Source organism: Orcinus orca, chromosome 13, assembly GCF_937001465.1.
Source record: "Orcinus orca chromosome 13, mOrcOrc1.1, whole genome shotgun sequence".
Taxonomy (NCBI): domain Eukaryota; kingdom Metazoa; phylum Chordata; class Mammalia; order Artiodactyla; family Delphinidae; genus Orcinus; species Orcinus orca.
Window position 1 is genome coordinate 80,629,253 of NC_064571.1, and position 25,718 is coordinate 80,654,970.

The window sequence follows — 25,718 nt, forward strand, 5'->3', positions numbered from 1 at the left end:
GCACTCCTTCAACCTGGTTTCCTCAGCTTTATTCCCAGGCCAGGATCTCAGCTCAAAGAAGAGATGATTTTTTTTCTGGGGCCTGGATGCAATAGAGTATGAGGATGATGCTTAATCATGGTTCCACCCCGCCTTCACTCATAGCCCTTTTTAGAATTCAGAAAGATGAAAGTAAATATCAACAATAAATATTGTTGGCAAAGCTGGAATTAGGGAGCATGGCCTGCATCTGCAACCCAATGGTCTGTCTTTCACAAAAGTTCACACTTGTTTGAAATTTGACTGGTTAGAGCTGCTATAGAAAGTAATTCTAGAGGGAAGCCAAGGATGAGTGCACACTGAGGACAGGCAGGGCTGGCGGGGAGTAGCCGCGTTACGCATGGCTTTGAAGTCTGCTCTCCTCCTGTGGGGAGGAATAAGGAGGGGAGAGATGCCAGAAGTGCTCTTCCTATGGTTTCTGCCTGTTGGTTGGAGTGAAAGTTTTCTTCTCATAATGGAAAGATGAGGAGAGGGCAATGGGCTTTTTGTTTCCTTAACTAATTCAGCTTAATAATGAAACCTCTTGCCAGTGAGGGGAGAAAGGAGTCCAGGGTCTGTTGGGACCTGGTCCTGATGTCCCCTCTTCCTGGGGCCACACCTCTTGTACCTACGAGTCTCGTGGCATGTCCTCCTGGGATCAGTAGTGGCAGCAGCACAGCCTGTGCTTCTGAAAACTCTAAGATAGGTCAGAAGAGCACACTCTTCTGACTCCCTGTGGACTAGGCTAAAAACCTACTCTCTGTTCTATTCCCTATCTCACATTTTGCCCAACTGGAATGATGATTAAAACTCATCAGAAGTTAAGCAACAGAGTAGAAATATGCCAAGTATTACAGGTCAGCAGCTTTAAAATGGCCCAAATTTAAATTCTCATTATTAAATTCCCAGGAAGAAATTGACATCCTTAAAATCAAATCCTCTTGCCCTTTTAGTTAAAGTTCAATTACATCAAAATCCAAAATTCGTAAGTTCAACAAAAGTAAAGTTCAAAGATGATATTCCTGGTTTCTGCTCTATCTTAGCCAGAGAGGTCTGAGTTAGGTGTCTGGGTAATATCAGGTTCCTTCAGCAGAATATACCTTCTTACACTTGAGGAGTATAGCTTCTTCAGCAAATCTGAAGTTAAGTTAATCCCACTCCAAGTTTTCCATGCATCTCATTTTTTAAAACTCTAAAAGAAAAAGAGAAAAAAAATTAAAACAGTTTCAGCGTCGGCTCCATTGCTGTGTAATTTAGGAAACTCAAGCGAATCACCAGCCCTGAAACAGCCAAGTGAAGCAAGGTTCCTGAATCCTGTTCTTAGTTCGGTCCAAATACACATTCCTAGAATGCTGGAGAGCATGGAAGCGGCTTGTTGGTGTGGGAGCAGAGGAGAGTCGGCAGAGAAAAGCTTACTGAGTTGAGCTTTGCCAGCGTATCAGGTCAAACCAGTTGTCTAGAGCTTGGCCGGGTAGGTCTCCCATGAAGGGGTTAAATGCGGTGTGCGTTCTCCATATGGAGGAAGGGAAAATACCCATCCAGACTGTCTCCTCTCTGAGACTGACTTATTTTACATGTCCCTGCCTGCAGTCACTCTGCCTTCCTAATGTCTGTTTCCCCATTTAAGCTCTGTGTTCCTCCAGTTAAGAGTCCCAGTGGCCACTGTCGCTGTCTTATTGCTATGGAATCCCACTTTCTCAGAATCCTGTTCCCTGGGGAGCTTTGCCACTCATGCCCATGTTTGCTTCTGCTGAAAACCATCTACAGTAGATCTCTCAACTGCAATCAGTGTAGATGTTTTTGAAACCTGTGCCCCTAAGGACCTGGAGAGGACTATTACGTTTGCTTTGTGCTTGCATCTGAATTGTATGCTTGTGCTCCTTCCATGGGCATAGAAATACTTCTGTCGTACCTTTGGGGTTTTATGGGGAAAGAGCAATAAATAGCATCCTGTCTTCCCAAGTTGCAATCAGTTAAGAGATAGAGGGATCAGCTAGATAGAAACTAAAGTCACTTTATTGTTGGGAGGATTGGAGTGTCGACCATGGCTTGATTTTCCACAGTCAGCCTTCCTCGTACTTGCTCCCTGCCCAGATCTTCAGACAACCCTGCCAAGCACAAGGATAGATCTGGAGAGCATGTGTGCTTTCTCAGAAGGGCTGCCTCCCAACTTGATTCCCACTCATGGGACCCAGAGAGGTGGCCTCTGGATTAGTGCTGTCTAATGGGACTGTGATGTGAGCCACTTGTGGAATTTGAAATTTTCTAGTAGTCACATTAAGAAAAGAAACACAAAATAGGTGAAATTGTCCTAAATATTTACCATTTCAGCATGTAATCAGTGTCCTAAATATTACCATTTTGGCATGTAATCGGTATAAAAATATGAATGAGATATTTTAGCATTCTTGTTTTTGCATACTCTTTGCCATCTGTTGTGTACTCACAGTACCTGTCAGCATAGACGGGCCACATCTCAAACGCTCCATAGCCATATGAATGTATTGGACAGATAATGCTTCTCTGGAACCGAAGTCCGCGGTTTACCCTTTTGTCTCACCAACGTTTACCACTGAAAGGACAAGAGCAGAAGAAAAGTGTATTCTCCTCACAGGCAGATCTCAAAAAGAAAGGGAGGGGACTAGCCACCCATAATCAGTTTCTTCCCGCCATGTCATCAGCTGTCACTCCTCCTCTCCCGAGGAGTGACAGGTGAAGAGAGGGGCAGGACTTACCTTCTCGGGACCCATCGGGGGAACTTCCTGCTTTATGGGCCTAGGTGGGAGCTGCAAAGGAGGAGAAAATGGTTCCTGCCACACATACTAAATGAATGTCCGGCTAAAAATAAATGATAAGACCTTAGGAATTATCTGTCATCTACGGAAATCACGGTACGCGCTATGTGATAATAGCAGTAATAGCGCCCATTTCTCGTTCCCTGGTTATGTACCGGGCGCTGGTTCTCCACTTGACCTTGTCTCCAGTAATCATCACAGTAGCCCTGCAATGTAGGTATTACATCTCAGTTTGAAATGAGCAAACTGAAGGTTGGAGGTTAAGTAATTTGCTCAAGGTCAGAAGCAAGTTGGTAGCTGAGTCAGAATTCCAGTCCTCGTCTTATCTGTTTAGTGTTAGAGGTCTTCAGCAAATGATAATCCTTCTTCCTTAGACAGGCGCCCACTATTTTCTGAGGCAACTTTTTCATTTATTGGATACGTTTATGTTATTCTCTTAAATGGGGTCCATGTCTGCCCCTTTGATCTGTCCTCCTTTCTGTAACAACAAGAAATAGAACCACTTCCTTCCTTGCTCTTTGGGACATGGAATAAAAATACCATATATCCTCCAAGACTTTCATCCCTCATTTCTTTTTTATTCCTCAAATAACCTGGATTTCATGTGTTTCAATTAAAATCACCTTCACCTTGACACAATTTATGTGTTCCTCCTTAAAAAAAATTTTTTTTTAAAAAGGGAAAAAAAATCACCTCCATGTATTAGTTTTATAGTGCAGTTGTAACTAATTATCACACACCTAGAGACCTAATACAAATTTATTATCTTAAACTTCTGTAGGTGAAAAGTCAGACAAGTGTCTCAGTGGGCTAAAATCCAGGTGCAGGGAGGCCTGTACTGCTTTCTGGAGGCTCCAGGGGAGAATCCAATGGTGAGAGGCTGTCTTCCTTCTTTGGCTCATGGCCCCTTTCCTCCATCTTCAAAGCCAGCAACGTTGCATCTCTCTGATTCTCTGTCTTCACATAATTCTCTCTGACCAAAGCCAGGAAGGGTTCTCACTTTGAAGGATTCATATGATGAGAGGGGAGCCTATGTGGATAATCCAGGATACTATCCCCGTCACAGGGACGGTACCAGTAATCACATCAACGAAGTCCCTTTGCCATGTACGGTGGCGTCTTCACAGATCTCAAGGATTAGGATGTACACATATTTGGGGACCATAATTCTGCCTACCGATACTTTTATATATAATAAGGTTTTAGACACTTTATAAGACTTTATAATAAGGTTTTATAAAAAGACTGAAGTTTAAACCAAAATGGAAAAATGGTAAAAAGTATGAAAAATATTTAACTCAAAGCTGACGTACTACCATAATACATACATACTCTTTTTTTATATGTAAGTAAATGGATTTTAGTTTATTCAAGATAAGACATTTACTTTAAAGACAAATAAACTACATGCACCTCTATTTCTAATTACTGGTAAATGTATATCTCCACATCGATCTTTATGTATAATTATCAGAGTATACATTACAGCAATGCATGAAGATCTTTTGATCTTCTTCATAAGTTTTTAAATTGAAAGGATATATATCAAATGCACATTTGTCTCAGAAGACACTATTTCTGAAGCTCCTATTCCTGAGTGGAAAGTGGCATTCCTATATATATATATATATATGTGTATATATATATATATATATTTTTTTTTTTTTTTTCCGCGGTACGCGGGCCTCTCACTGTTGTGCCTCTCCCGTTGTGGAGCACAGGCTCCGGACACGCAGGCTCAGCGGCCATGGCTCACGGGCCCAGCCGCTCCGCGGCATGTGGGATCTTCCCGGACGGGGGCATGAACCCGTGTCCCATGCATCAGCAGGCGGACTCTCAACCACTGCGCCACCAGGGAAGCCCCCCATATATTTTTTAAGACTGTTTTTTTTAGAGCAGTTTTAGGTTCACAACAAAATTGAGAGGAAGGTACGGAGGTTTCCCAGTTGCCCCTCCCCTACACATGCATAATCTCCCCCATTATCAACATTCCTCACTAGAAGGTACCTTTCTTTTTTTAAACAATTGATAAACGTACATTAACACATCATTATCACCCAAAGTCCGCAGTTTACCTTAGGATTCACTCTTAGTGTTGCACATTCTATAGGTGTGGACGGATGTACAATGGCATGTATTATCTATCCATCATTACAATATCAGTATTTTCATTGCCTAAAAATCCTCTGTGCTCTGCCTATTCATGCCCCACCCCTAACCCCTGGCAACCACTGATCTTTTTACTGTGTCCATATTTTTGCCTCTCTTAGAATGTCATATAGTCTATTTATTTATATAGACTCTAGCTCATATAATCATAAACTACATAGCCTTTTCAGATTGGCTTCTTTCATGTAGTAATATGCATTTGCAGTTCTCCATGTCTTTTCATAGCCTGATAGTTCATTTCTTTTTAGTGCTGAATAGTATTCCGTTGTGTAGATATACCAGTTTATTTATCCATTCACTTACCGTAGGACGTCTTGGCACTTCTAAGTCATTATGAATAAAGCTGCTGTAAACATTAATGTGCAGGTTTTTATGTGGACGTAAGTTTTCAACTCCTTTGGATGAATAATAAGGAGTTCAGTTATATGGTAAGAGTATGTTTAATTTTGTAAGAAACTTCCAAACTGCCTTCCAAAGTGGTTTTACCATTTTACATTCCCACCAGCAATGAATGAGAGTTCTTGTTGCTCCACATCCTTGTCAGCATTTAGTGGTGTCAGGGTTCTGGATTTTGGCCATTCTAATAGGTGTGTAGTGGTATCTCACTGTTGTTTTAATTGCATTTCCCTGAGGGTATATGATATAGAGCATCTTCTTATATGCTTATTTTCCATCTGTATATGTTCTTTTTTAAAAAAATTAGTTTATTTTATTTATTTATTTTTGGCTGTGTTGGGTCTTTGTTGCTGCACATGGGCTTTCTCTAGTTGCGGCGAGCGGGGGCTACTCTTTGTTGTGGTGAATGGGCTTCTCATTGCGGTGGCTTCTCTTGTTGCGGAGCACAGGCTCTAGGCAGGCAGCCTTCAGTAGTTGCAGCTCATGGGCTCTAGAGCACAGGCTCAGTAGTTGTGGCGCACAGACTTAGCTTCTCCGTGGCATGTGGGATCTTCCCAGACCAGGGTTTGAACTTTTGTCCCCTGCATTGGCAGGCGGATTCTCAACCACTGCGCCACCAGGGAAGCCCTGCCATCTGTATATATTCTTTGTGAGATGTCTTTTATTTGGCCCATTGTTTACTAGGGTTGTTTGTTTTCTTATTGTTGTTTTCAGAGTTCTTTGTATATTTTATATAAAAGTACTTTATTAGATGTATCTTTTGCAAATAAGTTCTTTCAGTCTGTAGCTTGTCTCTCACTTCCTTGACGTTGTGTTTCGCAGAGCAAAAGTTTTTAATTTTAATGAAGTCTAGCTATCAGTTATTTTTCTTATGGATTGTGCCTTTGGTGTTATATAGCCCCACTCAAGGTCATCTAGATTTTCTCTTATGTAATCCTTTAGGAATTTTTAGTTTTGTGTTTTACATTTAAATATATGGTCCATTTTGAGTAAATTTTTGTAAAGGATGTAAGTCTGTGTTTGGATTGATTGTTTTGGCATGTGGATGTCCAGTTGTTCTAGCACCATTTGTTTAAAAGACTGTCTTTGCTCCATTGTATTGCTTTTGCTCCTTTGTCCAAGATCAGTCAACTGTATTTAAGTGGGGGCATACTCATGTTATCCTTTTTTTCCCCTAAATTTTGTGGTGTTTGTGGTTGCTATTTTATAATCATACTAAACTTGACTACAAAGCATTACATTTACTCAGTTTTACAAGATGACTAAATGTTAACTCATAATTTTTTTTCCTAGTCTCATAATAAGTATTTTGCTCATTTATCTCTGGTTTTGGTATAGTCATCATTTGACTCATTTGATTCTGAACTGAGTGAGTTTTATTCATTCCAAATACATTCAGGAACTGTTTATGTGAGCACATTTTCAGTGCCATTGTCCTATGTGTTCTACACAAATAAAAGACTGCCAAGCTCCTTGCCCTTGAGAGGCTCACAGTTGATGGGAAAAAAGTATGCATGTGTATCAAATGAACTATAATTTAATATAAGAAGTACCATTAAGGATATTAATAAATGCTGTGTGTATAAAGGAAGAGGTAATCAATATTTATTGAATGCCTTCTATGTTCCAGGCATATATTTGTTAATAATGCTACCTAATAGTGATTATTTCAAGGTTTTTAAATGTGCAATATATACTACTCTCATCTGACCTTCAGCTAGCCTGTGTGTGTTATAGTTGTAAGCATTATCCTTCCATTCCAGTTCTTGAATGCCTTTGCTTTTAAAGAACCATTTTCTTTTATTTTCCAAGGTGAGAGTTTAGTTTGATAAGCATATCCTATCTTGACAAAAATGCAAAAAGCCAGGAGCTTAGGAGATAAGCAAAAAAGAGCCAATCTAAAAAGGAATTTTTTTTTTTTTTTAGATTCCATATATATGTGTTAGCATACGGTATTTGTTTTTCTCTTTCTGACTTACTTCACTCTGTATGACAGACCCTAGGTCCATCCACCTCACTACAAATAACTCAATTTCGTTTCTTTTTGTGGCTGAGTAATATTCCATTGTATATATGTGCCACATCTTCTTTATCCATTCATCTGTCTATGGGCACTTAGGTTGCTTCCATGTCCTGGCTATTGTAAATAGAGCTGCAATGAACATTGTGGTACATGACTCTTTTTGAATTATGGTTTTCTCAGGATGTATGCCCAGTAGTGGGATTGCTGGGTCATATGGTAGTTCTATTTGTAGTTTTTTAAGGAATCTCCGTACTGTTCTCCAGAGTGGCAGTAAGATGTTAAAAAAAAAAAAGGCATTTTCCAAGTGAGTTGAAAATCATACTGTTATTCAGATATTCAATAAATATGTATTGAGTTCATACTAAAAAAAATAAAATAAATAAAAAGGAATCGTTTTTCCAGTGTGATTGTCAAAGGCACACAATAAAGGGAGCAGGCAGAACACTTGAAGGATAAGAGAATACAGTTTTTGAAATGTGATATGATGTAACAGAAGTTACTCATAAACAAATTATAGGCAGTCCTATGAAAAATGATCTTCTGTTACAAGACTCTAAGGAAAAGAAAGGCTCTCCTGTTAAAGTTTTTACATGGTCTTTATTTGTCCTACTTGCCCTTTTTCCAATTATTAAAAGTAAAAAATCCGTAAGTTCCCAGAGAAGTTGGGAACAGGATCTCTTCAGGTGTGGAGCATTAGCTAATATGTTCATTCACTGACCAAATATTTATTGAGTGCTGGGAAGGACAGCCTCTAAGATGGCCCTTAATGATCCCTACCTTCCAGTATTTAATCCCTTGTGTAATCCCCTCCCCTTGAGTGTGGGCTGGACTTGTTAATTTACTTTTAACCAGCAGAATACATACAGTAAAAGTGTTGGGACACCATTTACAAAATTAAGTTATAAAAAGACTGTGGCTTGGGCTTCCCTGGTGGCACAGTGGTTGGGGGTCCACCTGCCGATGCAGGGGACACGGGTTCGTGCCCCGGTCCGGGAAGATCCCACGTGCCGCGGAGCGGCTGGGCCCGTGAGCCATGGCCGCTGGGCCTGCGCGTCCGGAGCCTGTGCTCCGCAACGGGAGAGGCCACAGGAGTGAGAGGCCCGCGTACCGGAAAAAAAAAAAGAAAAGACTGTGGCTTCTTTCTTGGATGCTCTCTCTTCTTCTTGGATCATTCACTCTTGGGGAATCCAGCTGCCCTGTTGTGAAGAGCCCCATGTGGCAGGAGACCAAGGACGCTAATAACCATGTGAGTAAACATCGATGTGCAGTGCATCTCTTCCTCCCACCCCGCCAAGTCATCAGATGAAACCACAGTCCTGGCCAGTGGTTCGATTATAACCTCGTGAGAGATTTTAATCCAGAGGCACCTCGCCAAGCCACAACAGACTCATGATTCATAGGAACTGAGAGATGATCAATATTTTAAGCTTCTGAATTTGGATAGTTTGTTATACAAGAATGGAAAATCAACATCAGTGCCTACTGCGTATCCACAGGTGTTCTCAGTGCCGGGTATATAGCACTGAACAGCACAGACAAACGTCTCTGACCTTAGGGAACCTGCACCAGGGAGAGGTGGAAATGGGTCAGTAAACAAAATGATTAAGTTCAGACATGTGAAATGGTAGTAAGTTCAAGAGGAAAATAAACCTGGAAGGACTCAGAAGTGCAAGACAGCAGGACTGCTGCAATTTAAAGTAAGATGGTCGAAGAAGACCTCATTGAGAAAGTAATCTTTGAGCAAAGAGCTTAAGGAAGTAAGGCAGCAACAAGCTGTTGCTTATTGAAGGGAACATGGCCTAGGAAGTGGAAAGTCCTGATAGGGAGCATGTGGGGCTTGTGTGAGGAGCGGCGAGGAGGCCAGGTGACTGCAGTGGGATGGGAGACAGAGCAGTGGGAGGGGACGATAGGACCCGGGCAGCTTGGACAGGGTCTCCTATGAATGAGACCCACTGGAGGATTGTGATCGGACCTGGCATTGACACAGGGTCACTCTCCTGCTGTATTGAAAGTATTATAGGAGGTAATGGTAGAAGTAAGGAGACAGAGCTTAGGAGGCAGGTGCAGTTTTCTAAGTCAAAGATGAGGGTGGTAGCAATGACAGTGGTGAGAAGTGGTCAAATTCTGGATTTATTCGGAAGATAGAGCCAAAGGGATTTGCTGGTGGATTTGCTGTGGAATGTGGGAAAATGTTAGTAATTCAGGATGGTGTCAAGATTGTTGGTCTGAACAACTGGAAAGGTGGATTTGCCATTTCCTGAGATTGGAAAGGAGCGGCTTTTGGGGTAGGATCAGGAGTTCTTGCTGTTGCTTGACTTTTAAAACTGATGTGACTTTCTGTAAGAGTACATACACCATTGGAAGATGATGGGTGATGGGTACATGGGACCTCTCTGTACTATTTAGCAATGTCTCATAACTATTTCAAAATAAAGAGGTTTTTGTTTTGTTTTTTAAAGAGTGATGTGTCTTTTAAACTCCCAACTCCAGCTGTTGACAGGCAGTTGTATATATGGCTCCGAAGTTCAGCAGAGAAGCCTGGGCTGCAGAAGTACGTTTGGGGATTGTCAGTGTAGAGAAGAGTCAAAACCAGGTGGCTGGATGAGATTCCCAAGGGAGCGAGTTAGGGAGAAGAGCGGGGAATAGAGGAGGAAGGCCCAGGGCTCTCCAGTATCAAGGGTCAAGGACGATGAGGAACCAGCAGAGACTGACAAGAAGAGTTTTAAGATTTAAAAAATATAACAATATTTTTATTCATTAATGGAAAAAACATAGGAAGACAAGGGGAGAATTTCTGAGGTAAGTGGTGGCAGTGGATGGGACCTAGAGCCCAGGTGGAACAGTTGGCCTTTGGCAGGATCCCTGTCACTTTCCCGTGATAGCGGGAGGGAGGCAGAGCTGCTGATGGACACAGCTGCAGGGAGATGGATAGATACGGGGGAAGGAGATGGTAGACATTCTTTTCTGGCTGCTTCTGTTTTCTCAGTCAATGAGGAGGCAAAGAAATTAGCTGAGTGTAAGTGTAAAGGAGGGAGTGTTGGAGATTTGAGAGAGGAGAAGGGACAGAGCAATCATTTAGGAGAATGGGAAAATAGACAAGGAATTGTGGTAAGATTGCTGGGCCGTTAAGGGCATCATAATGAGCTCCTCGTCCAGTTTTCAACATAGCTCTACTTATGAACTCTCAGTGTTAACAAGTCTGCTGTTCTTTGAATCTTCATGCGTTGGACAAACCTACCTCCCTTCCAGTGCCTGGGCTTTTCCTGTACTTTATCCCATCAGGTCATCCTTTTGCCAGATGCCTGTTTTTAATCCTTAATCAGATTTACATACTCATAAAATATAGCTTAAAATTTTTCCTTTTCAATTCAGCAGTTTCTTTATTATGAAGTACACATATTAGGATTCCTTACCTAAATGATTTAATAACAGCATAGTAATTTGAACCATGCATGAGTCATAGTAAAGGTTACAATAAATATTTGCTACCGTTGTTAATACTGTTGTTGCTACTGCTTTTGCTTTTATTGAGCGCTATGCTCGTCCTGCGGTGAGAGCCCAAAGGACATTTGAGATATGGTCCCTGCTTCCAGTGGGCTTACAGTCTAGGAATACAAGGCAAACATTCATATAAACAGAGCAAGGAATACAAGGAAGCAATGAAAGTAGACACTGAATTTGAGTGTGATAATTTCCCCGCACATTAGGATATTTGACATTGACAGATATCCCATGGGGGTGGTTATGAAGCAAGTATTATCATCTCTAGCCTGAAAGTGAGATTCCTAAAGGACCATTGTCCAAAGTTTAATAAACAGTAAGTGTCCAATCCCATTTTCACATCCAGGTCTCCTGATTGCAAATTCGATGTTGATTGCATGACACTATTCTGTTTTAGGAGTGGAAAAGAGAAGAAGGGTAGCAGACGTAAGTAAAATGCAGGACATAGTTAAGTATTTTGCATGTGCGTAAAACGTCTTTCTTACCTTTGATAAGTTGGAAAGTTTGTTTGACCCAGATGGATCATGCATTATTCCCAAAGACCATCAGTGGAGTTTGCAGGTGATGTGGAATGCGAGCAAGCCAGTGACTACATTTAAGGAGAGGGTTTAAGGAGGGGAAGAGAAGTAGCATCTGAGTGTTAGCACGGGCCAGGTGCGGTACAGGCATCGTCTCATAAGCTCTGTGTAACAACCATGTGGGGTGGGCGATGCCACCCTTTTTTGTGGAAAGCTTAGGCTCAGGGGAGTTTAGGGACTTACCCTAGACTGCTAGCATATATATAAGTGGTGGAGCCGGGATTTGAACCTCATGCTGTCATATTCTGAAACCTTGTTCGAAGCATGCTGTTTGTACCAAAGCTGTAGCTCTACTTTACAGAATCATTTTAGACTTCACTCATTCACTATGCTTGAAATAATCTGACTTAAAGTGATAGCATTACATATCTAGAGGCTAGCAGGGCAGCTCGGGGACTGTCATTAGAAAGACGGAACTGAGGTGCTTCTGGGGGGCAGCAGCCTGCAGATGGCGCCATATGTAAAGCGTTTGAAAGGATAAACTGGCATGACCTGGGGATCAGCTTCAGCTTTCCAGTGCCCCGTAGATCTTACCTGTAAACGCATGCATGGCGCAGAATGGAACTGTGCATGGTGCGTGGGGCTAGCAGTGGGTGCGAGCTCAGGGGCTGACGTCTTTCTAGGGCAGACGGACCGGTGTGCTCCGTGCTTCACACCATGGACGGTTTGGTTCTTTCGGGCCATCAGGAACCCGCACACTCTGGTTACCGCAGCTACTGGGTCATTATGGTAAGAGTGACAAGGTGGCAACACTGAGAATATGAGTGCAAGGAAGCCATCTCAGTGAGCAAGGCTCTCCACACAGCTGCTGGGTCATGATGTGAAGGCGTGAGCCTGCTCGCCCCACGCACACGCACACACTCATGCACACGCGCACACGTGATCACCTTAGAATTTCCCACGAGAGGCACCTTTCTGGTTGCGTATCATGATCCATTGTAGAGCAGCCCTGTGTGACGGCCACCCCAAAGGTCATTGTCCAGCCACATGGCTGCCTTCAGCTGCCGGGCGAGTCCCTGGACCTGTCAGCTGTGGTCAGATTCGGGAGAGGTTTGTTGCCAAGCAGAGAACTTTTTTTTTTTTTTTTTTGCGGTACGCGGGCCTCTCACTGTTGTGGCCTCTCCCGTTGCGGAGCACAGGCTCCGCGGCCATGGCTCATGGGCCCAGCCGCTCCGCGGCATGTGGGATCTTCCCAGACTGGGGCATGAACCCGTGTCCCCCTCATCGGCAGGCGGACTCTCAACCACTGAGGTACCAGGGAAGCCCAGATAACCTATTTTTAACAGGCCCCTTCTGACTGCTTCCTCAAAGAGGGATTGTGGGTATGGCATGCATTCTGAATCTTGTGACCTGTAGAAGAAGCCTAAGAATTAGCCCTTCGATGTCTGTCAGTATCACCCTATAACAGCAAGGGGAACTAACGTTTCCTTCCGAAAGTCTGTCACAGGCGTCTAGGCGGCACCTAAACACGGGTGTAGATTACCCATCTCACTCTTCACATCCAGCCTTCCAGCAAGATTCTGTAAGAAGAGGAAGACGGTGTTTATTGTAACATTACTGTGAATTGTCCTGCAGCTCTGGGAAGTAAATGCTTTTACCACCATTTCAACAGACAACAAAGTTAAGGCTCAAGGAAGTTAAATAACCGCTCCAGTGTCTTATGAGCTGCAGGTAACCAAGTCAGGATTCATACACAGGCCTGCTCCCCAGATCTTGCTTTCCACTGCCTCCCTTGCCTGGGGAATTCAGCTGCAAAAGCCCCCCTGGGGTGATCGTGATTATTGCCTCGACTGGCAAGCTGAAAACTCATTCTCTGTTTGTGCTTGGAAGATTATTTCAAACTGACTGAGGTCATAATTTAGTAAGAGAAATGGAAAGGTGGCCAAAAGACCATGTACACAGTCCAATCATAAGTGATGATGCCTCTGCTCTGAGGAGGAGTCTGGTGGGCGCTGAGCTGCTGTGTGTTTCTGCAGCCCTCGCGGGTCTCTCCGTTAATAATGCGCAAGAAGGAATACACAGCTCCTTCCTGGGAAGCTGTGGACTAAATTCACAGGGGGTGGACGTCTTGGGGAACACAGAGGAATAAATCAACAATCTCAGAATAATGTGCAGCAAATACCAAAGCGTATTTTAACATTAAAAAAAAGCAGAGAGGGACGAGGAATCTGAAATCACCTCCCTACTGAAATGCGCTTCTCCCTCTGGCTGACTTCGTAGTTGAGTTGTTCGTTGTGTAACCATGTATCTTCAGTGATGTGGGCTCCCTCTACTCCTCCGTTCTTTGTTCATCCTAGGAGCCCTCCTCTCAGTTAAGTACATTTAAACTTATAAGCAGATGTATTTTCTAACTGCCACCTTATGAATACTTTCTCTAGCCTGTGCGGCAAAGGGATTGATAATGAAAAACCAGACCCTCTCCTCTCATCTGGTGCCAAAAGCTTTTTAAGTATTGGTACCCAGAGGAAGATCCCTGTCTAATTGCAGCCATCTCAGGATGCTGGTTGTTTCTGCCTACCTGACAGTCAGGGGGAACGCTTCATAGATGGAGATGGTAAACAGATAAATTAGTGAAAGATTCATAATTGATGTGATAGATGGCTTGTGATGTGGTAGCATTAAGGTAGAAATGGTCAATAGTTGAGTTGATGGGACCAGCCAGGAAAGGCCCCATAGTAGAGGAGGTATTAGAGCCAAGTCTTAACAAATGAGGATGTTTGCCATGAGTACCACAGAGGGAAAGATTAGGAGGAGCATTCCAGATAGATTTGGCAGTTTTAGTAAAGGCATGGAATAATCTAGTACCTTCAGTTGACTACAAGACAGGTGATATAAATAGAAGTGTCTTGATGAGGCTAGAGAGGTAAGCAAGGGCCGGGTAATGAATGAAAACTCTTATATACCTGGCTAAAGGTTTTAGACTATCCTGAGGATGGATCAATTAGACATGAATTTTAAGCTGGGTAGTGACATTGTCAGATTCTTACTTTAGAAAGATCACCTTGGTGATGACGGGAGGAAGGAACAGAAGACACACCAGCTTGGACACAGGGAAGCTCCAGCATGAAGGCCACTGCGGTATTTTGTGGGAGAGATGTTGATGGAGCAAAGAGGCATTGATACCAAACTCACTCGATTTGTGATAATTACTGTAGAGCAGGCACGTGTGCTATATCTCTGTTTTAATAATGCATTTCTATATACATCCTTTGAGGATACTATTTAACCTTTTGGTCACTGAATCATCTAGCAAAGTTCCTTAAGCATAGTATAACCAGTTTTTTGTCCTGCGTACATCATCTGATGAGGGATTTTTCATGCCATCCATATGTGTAGAAGACTGAGGGATTGATGCCACTTATCAAACGATAAAATTTCCATGAGGAGAACAGAGTAAAATAATTTTAAATTAGCATCGACCCAGGAAAATCTGGGAAATTCCCTACATTAATATTGTGGCCTCCCAACATATTGAATTAAATCTTGATAGATCTTAGACACATTGTGAAGTTCTTTGAATGGTAGCAGGGTGATGAATAAAGAGACAGGTTTATAATTAGACCTTCCTGAGTTCCCATCAGGCTTGACCTTGGAGAAATTACTCTTACCTTCTGAGTTTTCTCCTCTGTATAATGGGGCACAATAATTACTACCATATAAATATAGATTAATTTTAGAATGTTTTTAGATACAAATGAAAATCCAATTAAATTACTTTAACTGAGCAGAAAATTTACTGGCTCATGTAACTCAAAGGCCCAGAGGTGGGCCTGACTTCAGGGTTGGCTGATTCAGCAGTGGGTCATCAGGGAGCCAATTTCTTTCCATCTCTTTTCTCTGCTGTCTATGGTTTTAGTGCCACCCTCCAGGCTCTTTGCATCAGTGCACTGATTTGCAGAAACGGGCTACATTGCTTCCTAGTCTACATCCACCAGATAGGGTGAGAGAACTTCATGAAGGCACCAAACGGGAAGTCAGAGCTTTTTACTGGTTCGATCACCCCTGAACCGATCTGGGGCTCTTGGTATGTCAGGTACTGATTACCTTCAACCCATTGTACCTGAACTAACCACTGTGGAGAGAGGCATGAGATCACCATGAATGGTCTAACTCCATCAGGACTAACCCTGCGCAGCCCTGAGTCAGTCCTACACCCACTGCATGGTCAGCTCCTATTAGACAAGGTACTGAGTGGGCGTAAGGGAGACAAGCACAATATCTGGAACACGTACCTTGGATAACTCTTGTGAGGATTAAATAAAATAGCAAGTATAAAGATCTTGGTGTCAGTAGGTACTCAGTACTGGTCAGTTCCCCTTCTGCTTTTCTTCATCCCTCTTTCTGTTTTACTCTTATCCTAGAAGGTAAAACGACATTCGAATTCCTTTCAGCCCAATTTCAAACATCTAGCAGTAGTTCAGGTTGATTTTTAATGATACTAAATAGTTGTGAGTGTTGGAATAACATCTGAATTTTCATATTTACACTTGGCTTTGATATAAATTCAGTGGATCCACTTAAAATGCTCTTAATAATAACAATTTGTGTGTGGATCCCATGCATACATATGATAGGAAAAGGTTCTTAAACGGAAAATGTGAATGAATGAGTGCTTTCATAGCCACAGTGGATAGTAGCCTTCCGTACTGATTGCAGGAACATTCCATCTCATTTCTAACGTTCGTCATGGCCCTCTCCGTTAAGATAAAGTGACCTTCAAGCTGTTGAAAAACCTGGGGATGTATTACCTTATGTGACCGCTGAAAGTGAATAGTGAAAAAGCTAGGGCCATTTACACTTTGCTGAAGAATAATAGTATTACTGTAATTATTGTACAAGGCAGAAGGTAAAGACAAAGTGGCCTCTGTGTCCGGCATCATTCATTTTTATTATATAAGCAACTGATAGGTAAAGCAGAGGAGCCAAATTGTAAGGTTGATTTTGCTAAGTATATAATTCAGTGTGACAAAAGCTGCATTCTTATTTTTGTGCTTGAATATATCATTAACTATATTAAAGCAAAAAATTTAAAGCTTGTCAATTTCATTTTCTGTTGGATAACATTGAAGGTACTATTTCGTAATATTCTGTATTTACAATTTTCAAACAGTACTTTAAATGCTAGACTAAGTACTGAGAGTATAAAAATGAATAAGATGTGGGTACTGCTCTGATGGCTCTCATAATCTAGGAAGGAAAGTAGACATAGAAATAAAGCATATATATAACACTCAGCGTCAGGAGAGAGAGAGATTAACATTATGTTATCGGTAAAACAAAGGGATTTCTTTTTTATTGAAGTCAATGAAATCCAACTTAGATAATTTGATACCTTGTTGGTAGCCTTGAACTTTGCTGACCCCTACAAGTCATCCTCTCATCACTGGAGCAGATTTGCAGGTGCTTTACAAACTATGAGTTCCAGTCCATTAGTGGATCCTGTAATTAGAGTGTTGTGGTCAGCATTAAGACCAAACAAACGGGAAAGAACACTAGACGGTAGATTAATATCAGATACCAGATTGTACCTCACCACAGTCGGGGTTATATTGTTTCATGAAACTTTAGTTGGCTTTTAATATATGCATACATTTCAGTGCATATATATTGTGATACTGAGTTTTGATATACAACGTGTTTCTTACTATTGGTCTTGGGCAGAAATGTTTGGGAGCTGCTCGGTCAACTGACAGGCGCCGGCTGCACGTGTGTAACTTGGGCAGCCAGCACAGGACAGCATATGTGTCTTTTGGTTCTTCTTTGTTTATCATTTAAATCCCAAACTGCCTTCTTCTTTTTGTTTTTTTAATTTTTTTTTTATATTGGGGTATAGTTGATTTACAGTGTTGTGTTAGTTTCAGGTGTACAGCAATGTAATTCAGTTATACATGTACGTGTATCCATTCTTTTTCAGATTCTTTTCCCATATAGGTTATTACAGAGTGTTGAGTAGAGTTCCCTGTGCTATGCAGTAGGTCCTTGTTGATTATCAATTTTATATAGAGTAGTGTGTATATGTCAATCCCAACCTCCTAATTTATCTCTCCCCCCGACCTTTCCCCTGTGGTAACCATAAGTTTGTTTTCAAAGTCTGTGAGTCTGTTTCTGTTTGTAAATAAGTTCATTTCTATCATATTTTAGACTGCACATATAAGTGATATCATATGATATTTGTCTTTCTATGTCTGACTTACTTCACTTAGTATAATAATCTCTAGGTGCGTCCATGTAAAAACTACCTTTTTTTCCCATCACTCCCCCAACCTGTCTAGACACTTGCAGTGACGGTCTAACCTAATTGTCCCTCAGCCTCCAGTCCTGGGAGCTATCTCCAGCCACATCCCGCATTCACCACCAGCCACCTGGAATTAACCAGGAGAAGCTTGTACAAAATACAGGTTTCTTTCCACTAATGCCAGTGCCTTCCCCAGCCTCACAGAGAGTCAGTGAGTATAAGGAGGGCTCAGGAATTTGCTTTTTTTTTTGCGGTATGTGGGCCTCTCACTGTTGTGGCCTCTCCCGTTGCGGAGCACAGGCTCCGGACGCGCAGGCTCAGCGGCCATGGCTCACAGGCCCAGCCGCTCTGCGGCATGTGGGATCCTCCCGGACCGGGGCACGAACCCGTGTCCCCTGCATCGGCAGGCGGACTCTCAACCACTGCGCCACCAGGGAAGCCAGGAATTTGCTTTTTGAAAGTAGCGCTCAATTGAATTCAATATAGGTGGTCTAAAAGTCACACTTCAGGGAAACAGTGCTCCAAAGCAGTGGACTTAACTTTTTACTCATGGACCTAAGAGAATTTAAAATAACCTGGTTATCCTCTCACACACTTGATGGCTTAGTCTGTTCTAGCTCTATAACAAGATGCCGTAGACTGGGTAGCTTATAAACAACAGGAATTTATTGATTTCAGTTCTGGAGGCTGGAAGTCCAAGATAAAGGTACCAGCGTGGTCGAGTTCTGCTGAGAGCCCTTTTTGTAGGCACCTTCTCACTGTGTCCTCACATGGCTGAAGGGGATAGGGATCTTTCTGGAGCCTCTTGTACAAGGCACTAATTTCATTAATAAGGGCTCCACCCTCGTGACTTACGTACCTCCCACAGTCCCCACCCACGCATACCATCACCTCTGGGGTTAGGATTTCAATGTATGAATTTTGAGAGTTACAAACATGGGGCTTCAAGTCCCAATCTGAGTTGTGAGGTTTCAATAGGGCTCTAAGATTATTTTTTAAAAATTGCTCTGTATTGAGTTATTGTTTCAATTATTGCAGTGTATACTAGAACAACATAGATATGTTAACTTTTGATAAATAAGCATTAATTGCAAGAAAATTGTATTTAAAATGTACCTCTTAATGAGATGGGTAGGGCTTTAAACGTTGTTTCTAATTAGTTTATGTGCCCATGGCTGACTCTTACTATTGCTAGATTGATATTGCATTCAACATCAGTTCTTTCCATTTTACATTTTTATGGGCATGAATATTTTGAAACTTTGTTCACAGTGGATGGGCAAGGAGTTTTGTCATAGCAGTGCCACTCGATTCTTTGAATGCCCTCAAGGTTATCAGCCAAAAATCGCATAGCAATCTATTGTTAAAAATCATTTGTAATGATTTATCAACTGACAACTCAATTAGATCCTTCATAAAGTTCTTTGAAAGCAAAGAATCGAAAACCTTCTGACATGCAAAAAGAAATGTGTTATCCAGATGTTGGAGTCATGTCACACACCAGGACTTGAATTGTCCCTTCGTCTGGTGTTCTGGAGCTTTTCAGACTCCAGGACAGTGTATCAGAGTCTGATTCAAGAAGGATGCAGAGCATGTCTTTCTTGTGTAAGCAGAGGAAGGCCTGCGGTAAAAGAGAATAGGCCTGACACTCTGACCTCCAGCACGTTCTCAAGGCCAGTCTTTGGAAAGAGTATTTAGAGAAGGTAAAAGTTTAGGAACTGATTCCCTTAAAATTATCTGAACCTTTGTACCCTTCAAAAAGGCTTTGTGACTGGGGCACATATACCCCAGTTTGAAGGCCACTGGCCTGAAGGAAAAATGTACGTTTCCCAACGTGGCGCCTGTGGTGACCCTAGCCCTCCTTTGTGTCCTTTCTCTGCAGGACCGTCTCCTGCCTGAACACACACAGACTTTCCACTTTACACCAAGGACTCTCCCTTACCCCTAGAGCTGTGATTTTCCACGGGAGTGAGATTGAAGGAAGAAGAGTGTCTAACTTTTCTTGGCAGTGGGATTGAGGATGCGCTATGAGGGGATCAAATTCCTCTATCAAATTCCTCCTCAAAAAATGCTATGAGGGCATTTTTTGATCTTTTTCAGAAGTGATGTTTCCTGTTTTCCCAAATATACTGTTAGCTGATGGTTCGCCTCCACCGTTCCACCCCCATGAGACTCCTCGAGGTGGTGAGCCACTGTTTTTGGTGGGAGTGTATTATATCCCTCAGGTGTTTTGGAGTACAGTAGAAGGTTGAGAGTCACAATCATAGCACGTTCCCTTTTTAAAGTCCCCATGCTGCACTCTCTGCTGAAATTCGCCTCACCCGCTTCTTCCACAGGAATTCTTGCTCATCCTTCAAGTCCTCCTTTATAAAGACTTCCTTGCCTTCCTAAGACAGATGCTTTTTCTCGCACCCACATAGTTAGTTTATACTTCTGTCACATTTTATAAATACTTACTTTTGTGTTTGGTTTTTCCATTAGGATGTATGTTCTTCAAAGGTAGAGATTGTTTTTTGATTTCCCTTTGTATCCCCTGTGCCCAGACCAGGCCTAGCACATGGTAAGTGTTGGAGTGTTTGTGCTTGAAGAGGAGGAGGGAGAGATGAAAGAAAAGTAGGGTGAGGTTTTACATTGAACCCAAAAAGAAAGGTATCTATCTGTCCCCTATTAGTTGCTATTAGCAGTGTGAACAGTAGGTAAACCCTGATTTGTCCAGCTGACTCTGTAGGTAGCATCTGGCTTTTCTGAAGTCACTTGTCATTTCCTAAATATCAGCCCTATCTTCGAAGTCACACTATATTCATTTTTAAAAGAAAAAGTAGTATCTGCTGTGCAAGGTTTATCAGCCTTAAAGTGCCTGCACGCAAGGAAAGTTGTCTCGGTGAATTTTGAATCAAGCCATTCATGACAACGATAGCACTGATCGTGTCACTCTTCTGCATAAGCTCCTTCCTTTCATGGCTTCCCAGGCGTGAGGGTGATAGAGAGCAGTCCCGTCGCCCGGCACACAGGCCCTTCGTGTTGGGCCACCGCTTCTTCCTCCCTCAGGCTCTGACGGGCCTTTACTTGCAGGCTGCATCCCGGCCATGCTGATTTACCCTCAGCGTCCCCACCTGCCCCTGTAACCTGGGGACCTCGTGAAGTTCTTCTTTTCTTGTCTTCATGCCGACTCACTCCTGATGACTCTCCTTAGAGAGAGCCTCCCTCAGCAGACCTTCCTTCCAGTCCCTCACTTCCAGTCGGGACGCAGTGCCCCTTGGAGGCTCTCTGCAGCAGGTCGCGTTAACCCTCCCGCACTTGGATAAGGATCCTGCTTCCGTATAATGCCTTTTATCTCTCTGTCTTTCCAACCAGAGTTTAACATACTTAGGGGCAGGGACCCGATCTGATTTTGTCTGTGTCGCCAGCACCCAGCCCGAGGCGGAAGTACAGCACCTTCACTGGATGGATGTCAGTGAATAAACCCAAACTCATCACAGTTTAATGTCCTTGTGCCTCTTCCTGCGTCTCTTCTGATCACTACCAACTGGCATTGTCCCGATAGCACACATCTGGTCCTGAGGTTTTCGTGTCAAGTTCTTTAAAATGTTGCAGTTTTAGTCTCGTGGGGCCATCTTACCAGAACAGGACACTGTGGCCCCTGAGAAATTGGAGCCTTCTGGTGCATTCTGGACTACAGGTTTCTAGGGACACGTTGAGAACATGTTATTTCATTGCATTTTTTTTAACATCTTTATTGGAATGTAATTGCTTTACCATGTTGTGTTAGTTTCTGCTTTATAACAAAGTGAATCAGCTATATGTATACGTATATCCCCATATCTCCTCCCTCTTGCGTCTCCCTCCCACCCTCCCTATCCCACCCCTCCAGGCGGTCACAAAGCACCGAGCTGATCTCCCTGTGCTATGCGCTGCTTCTCACTAGCTAGCTATTTTACGTTTGGTAGTGTCTATATGTCCATGCCACTTCTCCCCTGTATGTTGAGCAGAGTTGTTTAGTAATTTAGTAGCTATTTTCTGTTTGTCTGCAATGTGCGAGACATTGTATTAGGTGCTAGGGATACAGAGATTTAAAAAGCACAGTTTCTACCCTGAAGGATCACATTGTTTAGTCAGGGAAACATACGGGTAACCAGCCGATTTTAACACAGTGTAATGCTTTCTTTGATACAGGTAAGCTTTAAAAGGAACACGTAGCAGGAGGAGATGATGTTAGGAACGGCATCTCAAAGGAGTGAACCCTGAGCTGATTCTGGAAGGACAGACAAAGGCAGGCTTGAGAAAGGATGACAGTTTTTTCTCAGATACCTTAAGACTGGTTTTTATATCTTCTTAAAGGACTGTAAGAACTAGCCAGCCAGCCAGCCAACCAAGAGAAGATGTAACAGAGACTGCGCGTGCCCTGCCAAGCCTAGCGTGTTCCTATCTGGCCCTTCCCACCCCTGCTCTGTCTGAAGTGCTCACGAGTGGTTATACGTAGGTCATAAGCCTTCCTGCTTCTGCAGCTCTGCTTGTGCTATTCTGTCTTTTGGAAATGTCATTCATCCGTTCATTCCTTTATACCTTCAACAAATGTGTTCTGTATGAGCCACCGTTCTGAGTTCTGGGAAGATAGCAGTGACAGTCAGACCGTAAGCAAATAGAAACACAGCATGCCAGGTGTGAAGAAAAAATAACGCAGGGTAAGGAGAACGAGGCCAAGTGAGGACGGAGGATGTGGCAGCTCTTACTCAGTAGTCAGGGAAGCCTCGGATAAGGCGATGTTTGTGCCGAGTCCTGAGGGAAGCACAGGAATGAGCCATGAGGATACACTGGGAGGAGAACATTTCAGGCAGAGGGACCAACAAGTGGAAAGACTCTGCGGGCCTGCAGGGAGGTGAGTGTCTTAAGAGTGGGCTGAGAGCAGGAGAGAGGCGGGATACAGGCTTAGAGAGGTGGGGTGAGGTGAAGGGCAAATCATATAGGGCCTAGTAGGGCTTTGAAGCCTTGATTTTGTTCATGCTCTGTCAGAGCCTGTGATGAGGCAGACATGACCAAGTGGCATCTGTGTGACGCGCAGTGAAGGGGAAGCCCTGTCTTGGTAACCACGGGATCTGAATTCCGACTTTTACTCTCCTCACTCTCATAATGAACCCAAACATACCACCCAGCCTCCCTGGGGCTTGGTCTTTCCATCCACATAATGGGGCGTAGGGAGGTCTGATGAACTAAACACAAGTTCTAGTATCTTGTATTTCTCAGTCGCAGAAAGGAGTTCGCACTTTATTTAGGGGAAGAGATAGTAATGGAACTAATACTTGGCAGTCAGTGGTAGCTTCTGATTTTGTTTCATGTCATGGGTGCTGGTAAGGAGTGGGGGCCACAGAACTTGTTTGGAAGCTGCTTTTGCAAAGCAGATACTTACAATTCAGGGAAAGCAGTGCTTTCCTAAAGATCCTTTTACCAATATGTATATGGGATTAAGAAAATGCCATCTCTCATAAAACATTACTCTTATGTGGAATGACTTGGAGGGAGCTGATGGGAAATGGAGGGTGGGGGAGGTTTGCCACATGTTGATTGGTGTGGTCGCTGGTGCTGTGTATTGCCGCCTGTGCCTAGTTTTCAGAATACCCAGAGACGGACCGTGACTGATTTTAAGAAGTAATAGGAAAGATAACAGTTTGTCCTAGGACTCTTTGTCTGTTATCGTTGTTGTTGTTGTTAAATCAACACAAAGCCCTTTTAAGGCTCTAGTACACGTCTGCTGGAGTAGTTGACAAGAGACTGAGCTCCAGGGCCCAGAGCAGCACAGATCAGCAGGGCCTGAAAAGGCCCCAGAATGGCTCAGAGGTACGTGGTACCTCCATCCAAGCGGGGTAAGTTTAAACTTCAGTTTTCTTGAGGCCAAGCGAGCTTAACATATCAGATACTAGAAAACTATGACCCTTGCCTACCTTTCGCAGCGGCCGTCACACATCAGAATCCAGTAAGCAGTTGGTGAGTAAATGAGTGAATGCAACATTATCATAGAAAATTTGGAAAATCGAGAAGAACAGAATTGCTCATGATCCCAACACTTTAACATAATGGTCACCAATAGAGAGGAGTGTGTGTGTGTGTGTGTGTGTGTGTGTGTGTGTGTGTGTGTGTGTGTGTGTGTGTGCAGCCACATGCACAGGTATAGTTCAGATTTTAATGTAAGCATGGTATAAATAGTTTTATGATTTCTGATTCCTAAAATTGAACATTTTATGATAACCATTTTCCAAACGGCTATACTGTTTTTATAATTCTAATTTTAATGGCTGCATAATGTTTTATCTAGTAATTTATCATAAGCTGGTTACCATATCTCATATCATCAGACAATTAGATTTTGCTTTTGCAGTTTTACTTTTATGTTCTTATTCCAGTTAAAATCTTCATTCCTGTACTGTTTGCTTCTTTTGAATTATTTCCTTATAATAAATGATCAGAACTAGTTGTAGAATTGACTCCTCAATTTTTCACTGTAACCAGTAATCTATTTGACTTTTAGTTTCATCAAGACACCACCTGCTTTGGGGTATTAGCATTTAAAAAGCTGTATTTGCTCATGTAATAGTGCAAGTGGTACCTCCCTATTTTTGTTTTCTTCATGGGAGAAAAACCAGTCTAGCAAAAGTCCTATTCACTAAAGTTGGATATATTAAAATTTTACTTTTGTTCTCTCTACCACATTAATATCTTTTACATATGCCATGTGTAATAATGTAGGGTGATTTGTCTCACTTTTGTTCAATTCCTGTCTTTCTTGTTTGTTTATTTGTTAAAGCTATCTGTGGAAGCACGTAAAGAAATGACTGGAAAGGCTATTAAGACAGTCAAACATTTTATTGAGAAGCCAAGGAAAAGAAATTCAGAAGACATTCAAGAGGCTAGTGATTCTAAGATGACCTACGCAGATGCCCTGAATCATCTGGAGAAGTCACTGGCTCACCTGGAAACCCTCAACCACAGCTTCATCGTTTCTCTGAAGAATAGTGAGCAGGTGATGAAATGCAGACTACTTCTGTGTGCTCACTCACTCAGATAATACCAGTGTATTCTTTCATTTATCCTTTAAAGCTATATTCGTAGTTTTGATAGGGTTTTCAATCTTGCAGATTTTTTTTCAATAACCATTTTTTTATTGAGGTATAGTTAATTTACAGTGTTGGGTTAGTTTCAGGTGTACAGCAAAGTGATTCAGTTTTATTTATATATATATATATATACACACACACACACACACTCACACGTGTGTGTGTGTGTGTGTGTATCCTTTTTTCAGATTCTTTTCCATTATAGCTTATTATAGGACACTGACTATAGTTGCCTGTGCTATATAGTAGGTCCTTGTTATTGATCTGTTTTATACATAGTAGTGTGTATATGTTAATCTTAAACTCCTAATTTATTCCCCCCACCTCCAAATCTTCCAGATAATGGTCTTAAATCTTTATCCTTTAACCTCTTCATTATCTCTTGATTGTCAATTCAGTTTTCGCTTCTTTACAAAGGATTTTAGGCCACTTAACACAATTGATAACTTGGGGAGGAAGGACGTGAGGAGGTGAGAGGGGTGGGAGAAGGGGGGCCAGGATGGGTGCCTGGGGTGAGAAAGTGGTTGCTAAAGCTGAGAAATGATCAAGACTGTGGTTCTCAAGCTCTCCTTCTAGCTGGTAGATGTTTTGCTGTCCAATTGGATAGTGATATATTTTTTTCCCCCTAAACTTCAGAAAAATTCAGAAATAGCCATCCATGCCTGCTTCAACAGTTTTTTTTTAAAATTATATGTACTCATCCTGTTTTTATGTTGCATTTCCCAGTATAACTTCATTATTGATATGACTGTTTTGGCTAATAAAGTTGTTCCTAGTTGGTTTCTTGTTGAGACCCTGATGGTGTCTCAGAAAGCACCCCATGAGAGTCAGAGCCCCTGCCATGATGAGGTTGGGGACCAGGGTGTTGGGACTATATGAGGAAACCCTCTGTAGCCT

General features: G+C 42.4%; 1 protein-coding gene and 1 long non-coding RNA gene across 5 annotated transcripts in view; one reads left to right on the top strand and one right to left on the bottom strand.

Annotated features, from left to right (window-relative positions):
* NBAS (NBAS subunit of NRZ tethering complex) overlaps nucleotides 1-25,718 on the top strand; it is a 341,400-nt gene that overhangs the window by 244,875 nt on the left and 70,807 nt on the right. For all 4 annotated transcript variants that reach the window (XR_004485944.2, XM_004274869.2, XM_033437419.2 and 1 more), the window contains one exon: nucleotides 24,512-24,727. Coding sequence is in view for 3 of the 4 variants with exons in the window: in XM_004274869.2 (XP_004274917.1) it covers nucleotides 24,512-24,727 (216 nt within the window). In the remaining variant the exon portion in view is untranslated. The remainder of the gene's footprint in view (nucleotides 1-24,511; nucleotides 24,728-25,718) is intronic.
* Nucleotides 1-25,718, bottom strand: part of LOC125960762 (uncharacterized) — a 308,514-nt gene that overhangs the window by 160,944 nt on the left and 121,852 nt on the right. The gene's annotated exons all lie outside the window — the stretch shown is intronic.